Source organism: Arctopsyche grandis, chromosome 3, assembly GCF_051622035.1.
Source record: "Arctopsyche grandis isolate Sample6627 chromosome 3, ASM5162203v2, whole genome shotgun sequence".
NCBI lineage: Eukaryota > Metazoa > Arthropoda > Insecta > Trichoptera > Hydropsychidae > Arctopsyche > Arctopsyche grandis.
The window spans coordinates 21,666,112-21,686,410 of NC_135357.1; the positions used below are offsets into that span (position 1 = coordinate 21,666,112).

At 31.6% G+C, this 20,299-nt stretch overlaps 1 protein-coding gene across 1 annotated transcript in view; it reads right to left on the minus strand.

The window, feature by feature from the left end:
• The window catches only part of LOC143909159 (inactive dipeptidyl peptidase 10), a 161,586-nt gene that overhangs the window by 23,776 nt on the left and 117,511 nt on the right, over window positions 1-20,299 (minus strand). The window contains exon 2 of the mRNA XM_077427060.1: window positions 6,440-6,653. Within this exon, the coding sequence (XP_077283186.1) occupies window positions 6,440-6,653 (214 nt within the window). The remainder of the gene's footprint in view (window positions 1-6,439; window positions 6,654-20,299) is intronic.

Sequence of the window (20,299 nt, forward strand, 5' to 3'; positions counted from 1 at the left end):
ATTTCTGTACAAAAATTAGGCGAGCCTCTTGAACTATATATATAAGTACATTTTTGAACATATTCATATTTTGTTAAGTCAGGATTTTCAATGCGGGACTAAGGATTTGTCTGTTGAACTCGGGACAGACCGGCTCAAACAGAGACGTGTGGCAACCCTGCTCGAATGGTACAATTTTGATATCTAATAAATAATTTCGAAAGAGACTTTGTAATGTTTGTAACTATGTCTGTAAGGTTTGTTGGAAAAATTGATAGCAAATCAATGTTTCTATGACCACGATATCGATATCGTCTTTTCGATTCAAATAAATTAAAATTTAATTAAAAAAAAAAATGAATGTTTACTATTAGATTGTTTTGCCATGTTTTAGCTGTTAATTTTACAAATACCTAGCGAAGCTGAGTAAAACCACTAGTAGTCTATAATAATATCTAAATTCGATTCGTCGAAGTAAAAAACACGATCAACATTGATAAAAGCAATATTGGCAAGTCATAGAAAGTTAATACGCGAAGGTGTAAATATGTAACATACGGGTGAGCGTCACCGCACCGAATGTTAAAAAATCGAAAATGTTCGTTTACCATGCATACATATGAAAAACGGTTAGTATACATTAGTGCTTCCAATCCCGGAAGGTTACTTCAGCACCGGGATTGCGGTGCTGGGAATCTCCGATCCCGGGATCCCGGTGCTAGCACCGGGATTTCAAATGTATAAGAAAAAAAAGTTCAATTGTATGTTTTCATATTTCAAATACGTTCAATTGCATTTTGCAAACTCTCGCGATGTTTCGATACTCGCATATTGGCGTGCTAATGTTGAGAGTTTGGCTACATTCTTTAAATTTTCGGTTCGCATCCACACATTTCTAAGATTAAATAAAACACATCCGAAAATGTAATAAAATAAAGTAAAAAGCATCGCTTTGATTCATTGATTTCTTTTTTACAAATAGTTGAAATAATCCACCCAATATAATAAACTACTACTTTATCTATGTATTTGAGGAATATAAGAAGTATAAAAAACAAAATTCGATAATCGAACATATGTATGTATGTACATCCACGTTCACACATACCGGCAATGAGCATTTTCAATACAAATTGAACACAAATGTAGGAAAACTTACACAGACTAAAGTTCTACTTCAGTCCGATTTGATGAGTGGTTTGGGAGATAATTTAAATCAAAAACTTAAAAAGAAAGAGAACACCTACATATAAGGGGAGGTACCATTTCCGGTCAACTTAACAATTTGAAAAAAAATTACGGTGTATCGATAAAATTTTCAGTAACCGATACTAAGTTTCAGTTCGATAGGACGAACAGTGTTCTAAAAATCCCCAAAATACACTGACACACAATAAACATACAGACACACACAGAAACACAGACACACATATGTACATTTTTTCTAGATCACGAAAACGTGATCAGTGGTCGATTCTGAGTTCGAATCAGTTAAAATATACTTCAAATATCATTGCGGTTGAGCACAATATCTGTGACAAAATACAGGCCGTTCATACCATTTCGTGGAAACGGCAGGCTGGCGTTGAAACGGGTGGCAAACAAATGGACTATGACTGTCATTGCTCATCCCACCATTGTTCGTTATATAATACTAGTGTAGGGCCCGTTGATTTCAACGGGTGGTTTCGAAAAGAAATTGAAACTCGAATAAAAATCGACTGGTTTCGGAAAGACAAAGGCACAAAAAAATGAAAATTATGAAAAAAATGAAAAATATGAAAAATATGAAAATAATGAAAAATAAGAAAAAAATGAAAAATATGAAAAAAATGACAAAAAGTTAATGTTAGCAACTCTAAGTTAGTACATAATCAACACAAATATAATTTTTCAGCTTAATACGTTCAGGGGTGTGGACAGGATCCAGGCGACAACATTTTTGACCTTTCTAATAGGAGAAAATCCCACTTCCAGTTCATTAAATTTGGTGATTTTATTTTTACTTAAAATCACTATCATTATTATACACAGTAAATATCACGACGCTTAAAATAATTTAAAAGGTCAAAATAAAATAATGAAAAAATGATGAAATATTGTTTTAAAAAAAAATACTACTTTCGGTTTACGAATTTTGACCAAAACGTTACCAAATCTAAGTTAGTACATAAAGAATATAAACATAAATTTTCAGCTTAATACGTTCAGGGGTGTGGTCAGGATCCAGGCGACAACATTTTTGACCTTCCTTCCGGAAGCTTCCGGAAGGGAAAAAATCCCACTTCCGGTTTATTAAATTTAGTGATTTTTTTTTTATTTTAATCACATTGATACAAGAATTAGTATCAATGTGATTAAAGAAAAGTAGTACTTCCAGTTCAAATAAAAATATTTAAAAAATATAAAATTATTAAAATTATTATTTCTAGTACTTGTAAAAAAAATTCTGTCCGATTCAGTTAGTAGTTTGGGAGAAAATCGAATTCAAAAACTTCAAAAAAAGAGGACACCTATAAGGGGAGGTACCATTTCCGGTCAACTTTTTTTCAGTCAAATTTGAAAAAAATTACGTAGTGTCGATAAGAATTTTAGTAACCGATACTAAGTTTCAGTTTGATAGGACTAACGGTGTTGAAAAAATCCACAAAATACACAGACACACACACACATTTTTTCTAGATCAGAAAAACGTGATCAGTAATCGCTTCTGAGTTCGAATCAGTCAAAATCTCGAGTTCGAATTTTCGCATGATCACAAAACTTCATCTATTTTTACTACGTACATAGATAAAGTAAAAATGAAAATAATGAAAAAGATGAAAAATTTGAAAAAAATTAAAAAAAATGAAAAAAACTGAAAAAAACTGAAAAAACTGAAAAAACTGAAAATAATGAAAAATATGAAAAAAAAAATTTGTTCCCGATACTGGTTGATGGTTGATCATAAGAAATCGGAAATCGATTGTCGACGAACGCCGAAGATACGCGAATGATTGGTTCCTCATACTTCTAAAGGATAATCGAATATTAAGTAATTTTAGAGCGTTTTTTCTGTCGAGGCCGTAGTCTAATGGCTAGCGACCTGTTCTGGGCTAGGGGGCCTTAGTTCGATTCCGTGATTTGGAATTAATTTTATTTTTCAAATATCGCTAAAATATAAATTAATTTCAATAATTTCAATTAAAAATATATATTTAATTGTTTTATATGAAAAGAAACAAAAATGGTTCAAAACCTCGCTAAATAAAATTATTATAATTACGTATTTTTTTATATGGCGAGAAGGAATATTTCAATTAATATTTTAAAAAAAGGCGAAATGAAGAATTGGATTTGGCGTGATGCACGTGACCATTAGCTCAATTTAGACCCATATTCAGGCTATTTGGGGGTGATCGGTTCGAGTCGCGACAAAGTCGTCTCGTCGAAAAATGAATTAATCGATTTTTATCGATTCGTTCATTATGTTCGGCGAGAGTTAGGACACACACACACACACTCACACACACACACACACACACACACACACACACACACACACACACACACACACACAGATTACCGTCTTTATATACATACTAGTGTAGGGCCCGTTGACTTCAACGGGTGGTTTCGAAAAGAAATTGAAACTCGAATAAAAATAAAGTTAAAGATATGGAATCGACTGGTTTCGGAAAGACAAAGGCACAAAAAAATGAAAATTATGAAAAAAATGAAAAATATGAAAATAATGAAAAATATGAAAAAAATGAAAAATATGAAAAAAATGAAAAAACTGAAAAAAATGGAAACAATGAAAAAGATGAAAAATTTGAAAAAAATTAAAAAAAATTAAAAAAACTGAAAAAAAACTGAAAAAACTGAAAAAAATGAAAAATATGAAAATAATGAAAAATATGAAAAAAATTAAAAAAATTTTTTTTTCGATTGTCGACGAAAGCCGAAGTCGATTGTCGATTGTCGACGAAAGCCGAAGTCGATTGTCGATTGTCGACGAAAGCCGAAGATATGCGAATGATTGGTTCCCCATACATGTAAAGGGTAATCGAATATTATGTACGTAATTTAAAGCATTTTTTCTATCGAGACCGCAGTGTAGTGGTTAGCGTGAATGTTCTGAACGCGAGGACCCCAGCTCGATCCCGCGTTTTGGAATTAATTTTAGTTTTCAAATATCGCTGAAATATAAATTAATTTCAATAATTTCAATTAAAAATATATATTTAATTGTTTTATATGAAAAGAAAAAAAAATGGTTCAAAACCTCGCTAAATGAAATTATTAAAATTACGTATTTTTATATGGCGAGAAGGAATATTTCAATTAATGTTTAAAAAAAAAAGGCGAAATGAAAAATTGGATTTGGCGCGATGTCCGAGACCATTAGCTCATTAGACCCATATTCAGGCTATTTGGGGTGATCGGTTCGAGTCGCGACAAAGTCGTCTCGTCGAAAAATGAATTAATCGATTTTTATCGATTCGTTCATTATGTTCGGCGAGAGTTAGGACACACACACACACCCACACACACACACACACCCACACACACACACACACACCCACACACACACACACACACACACACACAGATTACCGTCTTTATATATATGATATGATATGATTGCTTTATGTTTTTACCATATTATTTTTGTAAAAATAATATTTTTAAAGAAATTTCTGCCAGCACCGTAATCCCGGTATTCAGACTAGTTTCAGCATCGGGATTCACGGTGCGTGCCTGAAAATACCTATAATAAATATGATTGGAAGCCTTAGTATACATATATATATCAGTGGCGTGCGGTAAAACTCCCTTTCCCCCCGTCGTACATCCTCACTTAATTTGCGCGAGCAGGATACAAGAGGAACAGGCTTTTCCTCCTGTATCCTGCGCATTACATGTACATTAAACAAAGCTGTATGACAAAAAGAGAGATAATTTCACCGCATGCCACTGATATATATTATATATACATAGTACCGTTTACCATTCACCCTTTTTTTTTGATCTTTCAACTTGAGATCTTTCGATTTTCGATCTTTGCCTTCCAATATTTGCTTTTTCGATCTTTTGATTTTCGGTGCCGCGAGGTAGACCCGTATGTAAATATAAACCAGAGGTGTTAACAGTAAACAATTTTAGCTTTAATCTGTAAATCGGAAGTAAAAGTTAAATAATAAGTTTTGTTTAAACAGTATTTCATTACTTTATTTTGACCTTTTAAATTTTGATAAGCTGTGCTTGTGTGTATGTCTGTATGTAGTTGTGATGAAAAATAATGAAAATAATAAATGGAAATCTAAAATGTGTACCGAGAACTGTTTCATAGCGGGTATGTGAGTGTGGGTGTGTCATTAATTGAATTTCGTTTCTGATACACTTATATTTCTCAAATATAGATAAAGTCATGGGTTGCCCACATCCGAATTTCTTTATTTATATAATTTACCCTCGTGTGAAATTGCGATAGAAGATAAAGCTTCAACCCTCGAGGGAATAAGAAGCAAATTCGGACTTTACCTTCTTTGTTTGAATTGAAGATATTATCTGTGTGATTCATTGTTTGCGAAAGGATGAGGAAATATCTCCTCTTAAAAATGCTGGTGTGATTTCTGCTATGCAAAATTTACGATTTATACATACAATTATGTATATATCCTTTAGTATTAGATCAGCTAATCTTGTAAAATACGTGATATCGAAATTTTAAAAGTTTCAAAGGTAATTTATCCCCCTAAATGAGATTTCTCAAGGTCGCAGCCCATTCCATTGTGGTTTTCAGGCCAGATTTTAAGGATGTGAAAACATTTGGCAAAATCATTAGCTTAGTTTTAGTTAATGCAGTAGCTAGTCTAGTAACAAATCTTATATGTTTTTATTTATTTATACAGGTGTACACCCATTTATTTTATTTTACACAACATCTATGTATGGTCAAACATTATTGTAACTTGTAATTTGTAAGTATTATTCAACGCAAATAACATCGATTTACAATCATAAATACATCTATGGAAAAATTTGCAGTATTTTATAAATCAACAAATTCAAGATGCTGTAAACTCGAATTTTTTGAGAAATAGGGCAGGGTTGCCAATTTTAATGAAAATCTATTTCAACTATTTCAATGAAAATCAAATAAATTGGCAAACTCTGACATTGGAGTCACATGTTCAAGGTCTGGCCAGCAACACAGTTAGGGATTGAACCCGTGACCACACAATTGAAAGCGTTACACAATAACCACTGATTATGGTGCTGGTTAAACTTATCTATGATATGTACATATTTATAATTTTTTTCTTGAAAAGTAGACTAATTTTGTTTTTACTTATTTTTTTATGTACATACATACATAAATACATATGTACATAGTTTAAATTAGAATACTGAACTAAGGTCAAGAGTTTTAAAATTAAAATCGAGCTTATATTTATAATGCAATATAATTCACCTGAGATCCAAGTGCCGTTGAAGGGCGGCCATCTTAATCTGTCTGCCAGCAGCAGATGAAGCGGAGGACGTCGACCTTTAGGTCCTCCACCCTCACCAGCTGGAGATAATAGTGCTATGCTGAAGACTATGAGGCCCAACACAGCAGCTATCACTACCAGAGCAATCAGTATACCTCTCCAATTGCGTTGACTAGGTGTAGAAGCTACCAGTTCCTGAAATTTCAAAATTGAAATAAGAACAATTTTATTACGCTCAACAGTATTTTGCCCGTTTATGTGTATATTACATACCTATGTATATATCAACGTATGGTTTTGGAAAATATTTGACAATTGAAATTAGATATCGGTTAAATAATCAATTAATCTTAGTATATGTATTTATGAATTTAAGTGATCAATTCTTTTCCAAAACCATCCATGGACATATTAACGGACAAAACTCTAACTTAATGTAATAATTAATTTTTCGAGAAAACGTGTTCTTACGTCAAAGGTTTCTATAAATTTGTATTTGACTCCTATGCATATTTGTATAGGTATCAAACTTATGCCGAGGCAGCAGTTTACAACTATAGAATTAAATTATTTAAGTCTAACTTATAAATTCACGAACAAATGCGATAATGATTAAACATGTATCGAGCAACCGTTTTAACTTTGACGTGAATAATTTGCAAGGGTTTCATATGTAATTATGTATGTACATATGTATGTATGAGTGGATGTACATATTTGCATATCAAATCACTTGTATTTTGCCCGTTGATACTTGTTCATATTACATACAACACAGATATATGTATATAAAGCTATTAAGAAAGTAACAGAAAGAAACATAAATCAGCTGATAACTAAAAATAATTGTATGTGATGTATGTATGTAAGCTTATTGTAAAAAACTAAATGTAAGCTTATTGTAAATCATATTAACAATTAGATACAACATAACTTATTATTGAATACTTATCTCGCAGATAAAACCCAGTGAGGAGATATACTTTTAGCCGTGAAATGTCAAATCTGACATATTTGGCCAAAAATCAATATATATCGTGTATTACCCTACAAGAAGCTACACGCCAAATTTGAAATTTATATATACATATGAGAGTTAAAACTATAAATATTTATATATTAGAGATAACGAGAACCAATAGAGCAAATTTCATAAAATATAGAGTGAATTATAGGCGTTTAAACAATTAAAATCTTATATCGCCATATCAAGGCGAACAGGTTGGAAGATACGGGACGAAAGCTTATTAAACGTCAAGAAGATTTACTTTCCGCGTGTTTAAAACGCGTTGTATACGATATTTCATCTCCAACGTAATGGCAGACGATACATTAACGTGTATTGATGACCAAAATGAGCAATATGGCAAAGTATGAAAACGATCGGATAAGAGATAAAAATGACCATTGACACGAAAGCCATGTGAAACGTAAAGGAGGTATGTAAAAAAGGGCCGAGTCCTAGTATGGATACAAAAATTTTCGAACACAAACGAATACAATGAGTCTATTGGACCCTTGCGTATATCGGTCTGCTTTTTTAATGTTTATTGTTTATTCTGGTATTATATGAAAGGTAATTGATTGTAAAAGTCATAATATGATTTCTATTGATAAAATATTTTGATTAAAAATACAATTTTTTTATGTATATCAATTAAAATAGCGTTTTACGTTAAAGCCGTGATTATCAATCAGCGGCTTGTGTGGCCGCATGTGGTCTTTTGGTGTATACTTATAATTACAATAACTAAATTGTATTCAATACTTATCAAGCTTTTGATGAAATATTATTTGTAACGTACATTCCAAAACTATTTTCGATGAATGCAATGAGTTGATGATCGAATATTCATATGAAAGTTATCTTTGAATATAAAATGTTATCTTCCAATATAAAAAAAATCAAAAATGTTGTGACAAACGATGTTTTCTACACCCCTGAACGTATCAAGCTGAAAATTTATATTTGTATTATTTATGTACAAATTCGTAGTTTTGGTCAGAATTCGTAAATCGGAAGTAGTAATTTTTGTTAAAACAATATTTCATTATTTTATTTTGACCTTTTAAATTATTTTTATCTTCTTGATAAACAATAATTATAATATTTATAGTGATTTTTGGTAATAAAAAAAATTTGGACAAAATCCGACAACTGGAAGTGGAACTATTGTCTTGTGTAAGATTTCTTACATTTGCGCTCAATTTGTAACGAAAATGCTCTCATAGCCGGTATGTGTGACCGTAATGTATATTTCATTATCAAATTTTGTTTTTTATCCTTCTGATATTCCTCAAATATATAGATAGAATTGTAGGTTGGTCACATCCGATTTTTTTTCTTTATTCATATTCGTAATTGTGATTCAAGCACAATGACGGCCTATTGTGAATATTTGCATAATTGAGGTAATAATTTTAATGGGCGCATTTTTTCACTTCCACAAACAGGGAAAAATTGCATAATAATGTCAATCGCTTAAGCAAGTGGTTTTTAAACGTAATGCAGATTTTTTATATACATATTATCATTTACTAAAATGGTTTAGTGAAAGCCTTCGAATTCGGCAAAAGAAAAAATTCGCCCCCCCTCACGATGGTAAATATACTAGGACAGGGGTGGCAAACCTTTTAAGGGTCGCGTGCCAAGTATTTTTTATTGAAAAAAAATTAGCTTTTTAAAAAGGTTGTGGCTATTTGCAGGTACTATATCTGCGAACTATTGGCTATTTGCAAGTACTATATCTGCGACAGGCGCAAAGCCTTCTGCTTATGCGCGTGAACTTAAAATCCGGTTATAATTTCTTACATTTAATGTATGCTAGACTTGTTTAATCAATCGTTCATTATACATGAGGCAAATAAATTTCGCACGTTATTATAATAGATTTATATCATTTAGCCAGCTCGCGGCTTGTACTTGTATGTAGGTATTATACGTTGTATATGATAATACTTTTCTAACAATTAATAATATTAACTAATTTGGATTATATTTTTTACTCTACGTCACTTTAAGAGTTCGAACTAAATTTTAAGAGGTTTAAAACAAAATTTTAACAGTAAACACGCTGACATTCACAGTTCACGCGCATGCGCAGAAGGCTTTGCGCCTGTCGCAGATATAGTACCTGCAAATAGCCAATAATTCGCAGATATAGTACCTGCAAATAGCCAACAATTTGCAGATATAGTACCTGCAAATAGCCACAACCCTTAAAAAATCTATTGAAAAAAATTAATAAAGATTTGTGAAATATAATATACATATGAGTATGTAGTATAATTTTTTTTAATACACAAGTTTACAATAAAACTTTAAATTTTAATGTGATAATAAAAATAGAATTATAATAATAATAGGAACTTAAAATAGAAAACAATTATTTATTAATGAGATTTTTTTGTTGTACATTTGTAGCTAAATTTTCATATCCGCTTCTTATTTTGTTTCTTTCAACAATATAGATATATTTACATACATGCCCAACTAGATTCGTCAGTCAATGAGTTTCTGACAATGGACTCGGAAAATAACGAATCAAAAGCATACGTAGAAGAGAAAATTGTTAGTTTTTTCAAACAGCAAAATGTTTATTGAATGCTATTCCAAGTTTTTAGTATTTCTTCTTTTGCATTTTTCTTTAATTACAATCGACAATCAATTGATTTCAATTATTTCTATGTAATTTCCCCTATCGAAAAACTTTTGTTTCCAGATAGAACTGGATTGGAAATTAATAAGTTGCATTTCTATATCGTCAAAGTTCAGCCACACAAAAATCTCTAAAGTGAGAGTACTATGAAAAATTCTTTGGTTAATTCAATTTTATCTAGTTGTTTCTGGCTGTATATCCCAGTAACTGTAATTTTCCAACTGTAATCCCAGTAATTTTCCAATTTGAAAATTAATTTGTTTTACGACCTAAAAATAGTTTTCAGACGACGTCGATCACTCTTCTTAAATAATAAAAATGCAGAAAGTGTAATTAAGAACGGATGTGGTTAAAATCCATGTATTTTTCGCATGGAATCACACGCAATCGGGCCATCATACCGTACATTTTTATACGTGTGTATACAATTCATATGTATTGAAAAGGAAAGACGGATCCTTTGTGCAAAGAAATTCAAAAATGAATTATGTAAACACATGCTTTCGAGATTATTATCGAGACCTATGAAATTGACGGCGAGACAAATGGAAAATTAATGCTATTGTTCGACTACGTGAAAAATAGCAAATCACCATCAGTTAGTTATAAGTTATGTACATCAGTTGCCACGTGATAAGCAAAAATATAAAAGAGCCTTGTAAAAAATGAAAAAAAGCAATTTTAGTTTAACTTCTTGGTTTGTATGTGTATTTTTTGTGTTGGTTAATGAAATGTTAATCATTACGTTGTTAAAAGTCGACAGGAAGTCATACTTTTTCTTTTATGTACATCCTGCGCGGACTCTTAGCCGATGGATATTAGTCTGACGGACATTTGGCCGAATGGACGTTAAGCTGAAAATTTGAATTTCTATAATTTATTGCCGCCCAGCAGAGGATGGCGAATGGCTGTGATGATGATAAAAAAAGGTATAAGTTATCGTTACAAATTATTATTTTATTTATTTTAATTAAAAATAAAAATAAAACAAAATTCAATAATGATGCACACATACTTTTGTTAGGTGCCACCAAGTCCATTAAGGGCACCACATTAACAGCCACCATCAAACATCGTTTTAATCGTCTACTTTTTACTAAATACAAATTTTATTTTTTAAATAATTTTATAGAAAAAAATAATAATTGTGTTTTGTTTAAAATTCGTAAACCGGAAGTACTATTATTTAAAAAAAAATTAATTATTTTATTCCGACCTTTTTAGTTATTTCTATCTTCATGATATTTTATGCTTATAATATTGCTTAAGTTTTTTCACTTCAAATTCAACCTTTTGTATACATACATAATTACATTTGCAAAAGGTTGAATTTCATTTGCAAAAGGTTGAATTTGAAATGAAATAACTGTATGTATTAAGTAGTAAAAATTTTTGAACAAAATCCGACAACCGGAAATAAGACTTTTGTCTTGTGTATATATTAGACTATTATGTTTCCCTATATTAGACTTCAAACTTGTATCAAAAATGTTCTTATAGCCGGTATATGTGAACTTACATATGTATGTATGTTTCATAATCGAATTTTGTTTTTATTCTTCTTATATTATACAAAAACATATGTAGATAAAGTCGGGAGATGGTCACATCCGACTTTTTTGTTTAGATATTTAGATATTACATACATTTGTACATACATGGAAGGGTTCACTCCCTTCATCTCACCCGCCTTCAATGAGATCATCCATTCATGAGATGTTCTTAACTTATCATGTGATGTACAATATGGAATTGATCATCATTGACAAATATGAACAAAATAATTTAATAACCTAAAATATAGTAACACTAGTGGCCTTGGTGCACACATTTGAATTTTTGAAATGAATGAATGAATTTTTGAATTCAACAAAATGAATTTTTGAAATCCATGAATTTAAAAGATCACTCACCCCGAGATAATTATCGAGCTCGGTTGCTGCCGCTGCCTCTTTTTATTTCATCTCTGAAGAGACGTACTCGTGAAATCGTTAATTCAAACAATGAACTGCCTAATATGGTGGCGTTGAAGAGAATTACAATAAATAAAAGCTTTAAAAAAAACATAAGATAAAATTCGGGTGTGACCAACCCATGACTTTATTACATACCTCCATTATCTATGTATTTCAGGAATATAAGAAAGTTACAAAACAAAATTCTATATTGAACCGTACAGACACATTCACAAATACCGGCAGAATTATGAAATACTAAGCATTTTCGATACAAATTGAACGCAAATGTATGGAAACTTGCATAAGACAAAAGTTCCACTTCCGGTTGTCGGATTTTGTTCAATTTTTTTTATTACTTAAAATCACTAACAGTATTATACACAATAAATATCAAGAATATTAAAATAATTTAAAAGGTCAAAATAAAATTATTTTATTTTATTTTTATTTTTATTTTATTTTATTTAATTGAAAAATCAACAGACAACAGGATGTACATAGATATGTATAAAAAAACTTATAAAAAAACAAAAACAAAAACAAAAATTATAAAAAAAAAATGAAAAAGATAAATATAAGGAAATATTGTTTAAAAAAAATAGTACTTCCGGTTTACAAATTCTGACCAAAACCTTATCAGCTCTAAGTTAGTACATAAAGAATACAAATATAAATTTTCAGCTTGATATGTTCAGGGGCGTGGACAGAATAGTGGGCACAACATTTTTGACCTTTCTAAGACGAAAAAACCCCACTCCCGGTTTAAAAAATTTAATGATTTTTTTTTATTTTCATCACATTGATACAAGAATTATACTTGAATTTTTTCAAGACGAGCACACATGTTTAAGGGGTCGAAAAAAATTGTGGAAGAAAAATCGAACAAGAGTAAACTGCCACTTCCGGTTGACGGATGCTTACCAAATTTTATAAATAACTTGGTTTTAAGCTTAAACTTCTAGATATGAAATTTCAGTTCAATAAATCAGTTAGTGGTTTGGGAGATAATTGAATTCAAAAACTTTAAAAATAGAGGTAAGGGGAGGTACCATTTTCGGTCAAGTTAAAAATCTGAAAAAATTTTTCGTCGTGTCGATAAAAATTTCAGTAACTGATACTAAGTTTCAGTTCGATAGGATTAACGGTGTTCAAAAAATCCCCAAAATACACAGACATACACACACACATTTTTTCTAGATGATGAAAACGTTCAAGAGTTCAAATCAGTCAAAATATCGAGTTCAAATTTTCGCATGATCACAAAACTTCATCTATTGTTACTATGTACATAGATACAGTAAAAATGAAATAATACGTATTATTTGTCAGTAGACAGATTGCGCATGCGCATTGTCAGTGTTAATTCCATCAATCACTTCAGTGTGGTGTGATGAAAAAAGCCTTTTATATCATAGGGAGAGTCTACATACAGACATATGTATGTAGTGCAATGCTCAATGTAGATTTTTTATCCACATTGATATATCTGTAATTTCTGCCTGGAAATTGGGACAAAGTGATCTTGGCTAATGAAACGACTCTAATTAATGGGCCAACTGTACTCAATCGACTATTAACTGGAAAACTTCGCGGCTAATCGACTGCTACCTAATGGAAACCCTGCGGAAAACTTTATCACCTTTTGTACCTATCCGTGGGATATTTATCTTCGAATAAAATTTGAGCCTATCAAACAGTTTGGTACACCTATTGAAATTCAACGTGAAATATTATGGGTCTTGTCTAGCAGTGAAAGAGAAAGAGATTTTGAAATAAATTTTAATCAAAGAAGGTTTAATTAACATTTTTTACATAAAAAAACATATGTACATACATACACACACATACATATGCTGATCAATTATATTTCATCTATGTACATACATACATATATACAGTACCGTGCATGGAAATCGCATAACTTTCAATTGTTCAATGTTTTCGTTTTATTTGGTGTTTTTATTTTATTTAAACTATTTTATTTATTTTATTCAACTATTTATTTTATGAAGGCCTCAACACGTGTCAGCATAGACAGTACGATTTTTTTTAGCATTTCGTCCGAAATTTCTTCAAAACATGCATTTTCAATATTTTTTTAACTCATAATTTGTCCCACGGTGTTGTTTTCGTTCCCTTTGCTTTATAATGGCTCATACATTTTGCTATAGGGTGTAAGTCGAAACTATTATCTGATCATTGTAGTGAGGAATACCTACTTTGTCTTTGTATTATTTTGTGTTTAAAAAAAATATCCATGGAAACTTAATAAAATTCTATTACATTTGTTTGATGATATCAATTACTTATTTTAAATATAATAAATACTATTTTTGCCCGATGTCAATTTCCAAATAAGGCTTGAACTTTGAAGTTGGTTGACTCCGAAAGATGTTGCTCAACCACGAAGCTAAAAGTCGATTCTTAAAATGGCTTTTTTTTAAACATTAATTAAATTTTTCGTTCTCGCCATATAAAAATACGTAATTATAATAATTTTATTTAGTGAGGTTTTGAACCATTTTTTTTTGTTTTCATATTAAACAATTAAATATATATTTTTAATTAAAATTAATTTTTATATTAACGATATTTGAAAAATAAAAATAATTTCAGATCGCGGGATCAAACCTACGACCCGTGATTCCAGAATACTTTTCGCAGACCATTCGACTATAGTGGCGATAAACAAAATGCTTTAAATAACACAATTTAATTGCGATCTACATATATATGTACATATGTATGTGTAATTTATAATATTCAAGGTTGCGAGGTCAATGACCGGGGTTTTTTTATACATAATTGTGGGTATTGGGTTTTGAAAATTAAACATACATTTTTGCTTACGTCACGCGATGTAAAAATACGTACTTTGCAACGTTTGAAACTTAGACACGTTTGAAAATACTGCATCTTCGTTCACGGTGACGTCTATCGTCCACACTGTTCTGATCGTTTTATCTCTTTTCGCCCCCCTGTCGCTATGGCACATTGAGCACTTTGTCATACTCATGATCAAAGTTTACGGAGAGAATTGGTGATTTATCAATTTAGAGAACTCTTCGTATTAACCCAACCAATAAACAAATTAAAATAATTTGTAAATAATAATTATTATGGCTCGGAGCTACCTTCGAACAAATATTTCCAAGACACAGTAAAAATTAAAGTCTTCAGTATTAAATTTAAAATAAAAAGCAATGGAGACGAGAGACTATTAGAGATAATATTAATATGTAGATGAAATTTTGTGATCGTGAGTAAATTCGACCTTGAAATGATGACTGATTTGTATTCCGTATCGATCCTTGATCACGAATTTCTAGAAAATGTGTGCTATTTTTTGATTATATGCGATTAGCCCATTTAATAATATAAATTATCATATAATTTAAAGAAATTTGATTTACGAGGCATTAGTAAAACAAATATGTATACCTTAATGTGAAGATTAGTGCTCGTTGAGCTGTGGGTCCAGCACTCATCGTTTAGTTAGTGATCGGGACTTAAAGCGAACAGTGTCGAGCAGCCAATGAAGTTTCGCGACTAATCTCACTGCGTTTAGTATAAAGGGTCGGTGGATTGATCCGTGATTGGTTCATCCGAAGTTGACTGTCCAAGATGTGTACAGTAAATTATATATAACTAGTGGCCTGTGTGCACATACATAATTGTGCGCTTCGGTAAATGTCGCAATTTGGATCAACGGAATTAATAATTTAATTTTTAATTGATTTTTATGAAAAACAAATTGTATTTTTAATTTATTCCATTTTTTTGTCAGTCGATCATGTGAACGGTGATATGCCGCGTCTCTTTCCACAATATACGATTCCAAGGGGAGAAATAGAGACGGAGCATGTTGAGTGAGTACTTCGTAAACACTCACCAAGCTCCGTCTCTCTCCACGATATACGATTCCAAGGGGAAAATGAGAGACGGAGCATGGTGTTAACAACGAGTACTTCGTATTAGACTACGGATAGAGAGCGTGCTTTTTCCAGGAATCGGGGCGGTTTGGCTCTATTTACAAAGCTAGAGTGCAAAAAAAAGGTTCGGCGAACATTTAACAAAGCATTTACAACAATTGAACAGTAAACGGCGTGCTTTGGATCCGGAGTCTACTTCATACACACGCACGCACGCACGTACGCATTAGACAAATATTATATACGATACAATATGTATACTACTACTACGCACTGCATTTTTCACTCTGATCTGGATGTACCTCTTCACGTCCACGCAATAATGTTATTAAATTTTAAAAAGTCTCCCCATCGACACCAACACCTAACCTCAATCACCGATTCCTTTCCAAAACCAACCGTTGTATATGTACGTATGTATATTATAATACCTCTAAGCAGACGTCTTGATTGAGATTCGGCGCGACAATTGTGGTCTTCTTGATCGGGGGTGACCTGGTAGCCGTGTCATCCTTGATGAGGACAGCCGTCTCTTTTTTGTCAAGAGATCTCTTGCTACCCTTCAATTGGGTCGATTCCGTATTCTTCTTGGAAAGAACGCTCTCAGTCGAGGCGTTTTTCGACGAACTGATCGAAGCATTCTTGCTCGACAGCTTCAGACTCTCTACGGAAGCTGTCGTCTTGCTGTTATCCGTCGACGTAGCCATTCTCGTCGTTCTCGTTTCGATCAACACAGAAGCATGTCAAATTTAGCCGGAAACGCAATTGAAGTTGACTTTGCACCAGTGACATGTCACATCACACGCGAAATACGCTCTTAAAAATCTTTTTTGGTCACAGTGTCCATTTTTACTACACTTTATTTAAAAGTCACGTTTTTTTAAAAATGAGTCTTGTTTCCATGAAGTATTATATACATACATATGTACGTGGAGTACATATACATATTACATTATAATTGATTAACAAGACTGCAGAGCAAAGATTAATTTGTAAAAGTTATATTCAATTTGGTTCATAAGCGTTGTAATTAACTATCTCTCCCTATCGGATTATATGTAGCTTAATCTATAATACTCTTATTTTATGATGATGTGTTTATAATATTATAGTAGATGATGACAGGTGGGCTTTGAAAACTTGGTCAAATTCAGGTTGCCTCAAGTGCTTCTTGACGTCGGCCTGAATAATTTATCCCATAAACTTTTGACAGTTCTCCTTCTCTTCGACCCGCTTCTTCGACATCTTTCCTCTGACGTTATTACGCGCAGTTTTTATGTGAATAGATATATTGCTTTTGTTAACAAGAAGAAATTTAGGAATTTTCAACTTTTTAGGTGCGTTAGAAATATCGCTACAAACCATCTTTATCAAAAATCTGAAAGTACATATATTGATATGATATTTATAAAAACATATTTGAATTGAATTTAGGCATTGAAAATTAAATGTGAAAATTTTCTACACTTTATCGATCAACCACACCTGTTATATACTGAGAAGCGTTGAAATTACAGGAAGAGTGTGTGAATACAGTCTAGTCACGCTATGGTGCAAAAATCGAGATTTGCAATTGGGTCGCATGATAACAACCCGGGGAAATTTTAACATACAAGTCGCCGTTCTAGAAAAAAATTACGAGTAAATTTTTTATTCACAAACAGGACTAAGTCCGGTTGAAAAGGTCGCAGATGACAGAGTGATGGAGCGGCGCTGCGGGCGACATTAATCTTCCTCAACAGTGGTCGTCTGATCTTTTAGCTGAAAAAGGTTGTCTAGAATTGAAAAAGATCATAACTGTGACATACATATGTACATATATGTATCGTTGAAATATTTTCGTTGTTTGTCGCTACTCCGGTCTTAGGTCATTAAATTTGACACGAGATGAGCGAAATCTAAACAATTACTAATGGCTGGCAGAAATGTTATTGATCGAAGCGTCGTGGTGTCAGAAATAGACGTGATTGTTGATATCGTGTGTGTGTATGTGCATTTGGTGAACGTACTTCAGAATTTTGTATTGAAATTATACAAGGTGTTTATTTGAATTGATTTCGATTAATTTAGAGATTAATTATTTTGATAACATGTAAATTGATAAAATTGATACAATTAAGTTTTATGCCTGTAAACTTAAAAACTAAAAATGAATAAATATCTACTATGTATGCACAAGCACATGTGACATATGAAAGAAACAAAAGTATATTGTTTTGTATTTAAACATACATGTTTCAGATAATTTAAAGACTTTTCAAATGACTAGGGTAAAATACAAAAGCGATTTTTTTCAGTCACATTGAAGATAAGTATCTTAAAAGGACGTCGGTGTCGATATCAATTCGAAAGTATCGAGGCATTTGTTCAGGGACACGAGAAAAAAATAAGTTTCTAAAGACTTGACTTTCCAAAGTTCGCCGCTGAAATTACAAAGTTGACACGAAAATTTAATCTTTGGACATGACGTAAAAATAGTCAACTTTTATTTCTTCAAATAATCTTTACACTTTGTTCCGAATTTCCTTTTTAACGATCTAGAAGAAATAAAGTAAAAATACTATACATGTATAATGGAAGATTTTGTGATTATGATACGATCGTTAGCATTTAATCACTGCAAAGTGCGTTGTCGTGTTGTTAATGTATGGAGATTCAATTCTGAATCGAATAGATACATGTATAAAGTGTATGTACGTGTGAGGTGTGGCGTGCTTTATTGCGAACACAAAGTTTCAAGAATCGATCGCCAATTCTTTGGCCGACAGAGTTTTTTTTTTCTTGTATAATAAATAAAAGAGTATTTGACTAAAGAATTTGAATAGGTACATAAAACATTTTGAAAACAAATTCCCTCCGATAGTAAATTAACATTGATTATAATCAAAATTAAGTAACAGTAAAAATTTGTTGGTAATACATATGTAGAAGCACATAAGGACAGCTGAAGTTATCCTCCAGTTTAATTACACTTTGTAATCAACCATTTACTTATGATAGTTTCATATCTAATTAAACATCAAAGTAATTTATTGATTAATTCGCACCATTCTTACGAAAGCATATTTTTATATTATTTAATTTCATACTAAAAAAAAACCAAATTATTATTACAATCAAAATAGTTTTAGAAAAATTTTACATTATTCACAACATTTTTATATTTATTCGTTTATAATACAATATATAAAATGGACCATTGGAAATGTCCTTCAGTATTTGCCCTTGGCAAAAAGGTTAAGTACTACTGCTTTAGATGATATAAAATAAATAATAATATTTTTTATTTTTAATTATTACGATTTTGGCTTGTTCGATTATTGATTTCCACAAATACATATTCACACACACGATAAACAATTTCGTGGAATACAACAATTTTAGGAGACGGTCGATTTTGTTATGAAATTATTAACCTAAAAATTTATGACATTTTCCGATTTTTTTAACGGTGAAACTACTTATGAACCACGTGTCTCTGGGGACAATTAATCTGGGAAAAAGCAGAGATATCTATTCGTAAATAGTGTGTTTTCCACCAAATGCGGCGATAGGGACGCGACACACAGGCTCCGCTACCGCGGTGCAACTGACGCTGTTTACGCTTACCGTCTGTCCTAACCATTCCAACCATTCCCTCGTCTCAATTTTACGATGAAAATACGCCCCTTTCAATCGGTCGGAGTTTTTTCAGAAGCCTTTTATCCCATAAGGGTTTTCGTCGTACTCGTAATAGATCCACTGAACTCATAAACATTTTAATCTTATAATAATTTATTTTTAATAAGTTTAGTATTAAAAAAAATATAAAAGTAGTGTTATTAATAAAATACAAGTATACAATATATTTTATTTTATTACAATCAATCAATCAATGTACACTCGTCATTACAGATCGCTCCGATGCGACGAGTGTACAAGAACGGTCAGAATACAATAATACATAGAATACAATCAGAATACGTAGAAATACAATAATTAATTAAGTACATAAATAATAATCATAGAGGCATTTATGGATTATTTTTTGATTTTTGTGCACAATTATTGTTACAATTTTATACACATAATAAACACGAAATTATAGATTTCAGATTTCTGTGCATAATTTCTACAAATAGATTTTTGTGACAACAGGAAATGATCTATTACCAATTTTCAGGAACCGTTTCAACAATGATCAGATAAAGTTGGCAAACAATCGATTTGGAGTCACAAGACCCCCAAATCAAACCAGCAGTTTATTGGCGAATCGAACCAGTGATCGTAGTGGTGCTAAATATATACGCTAC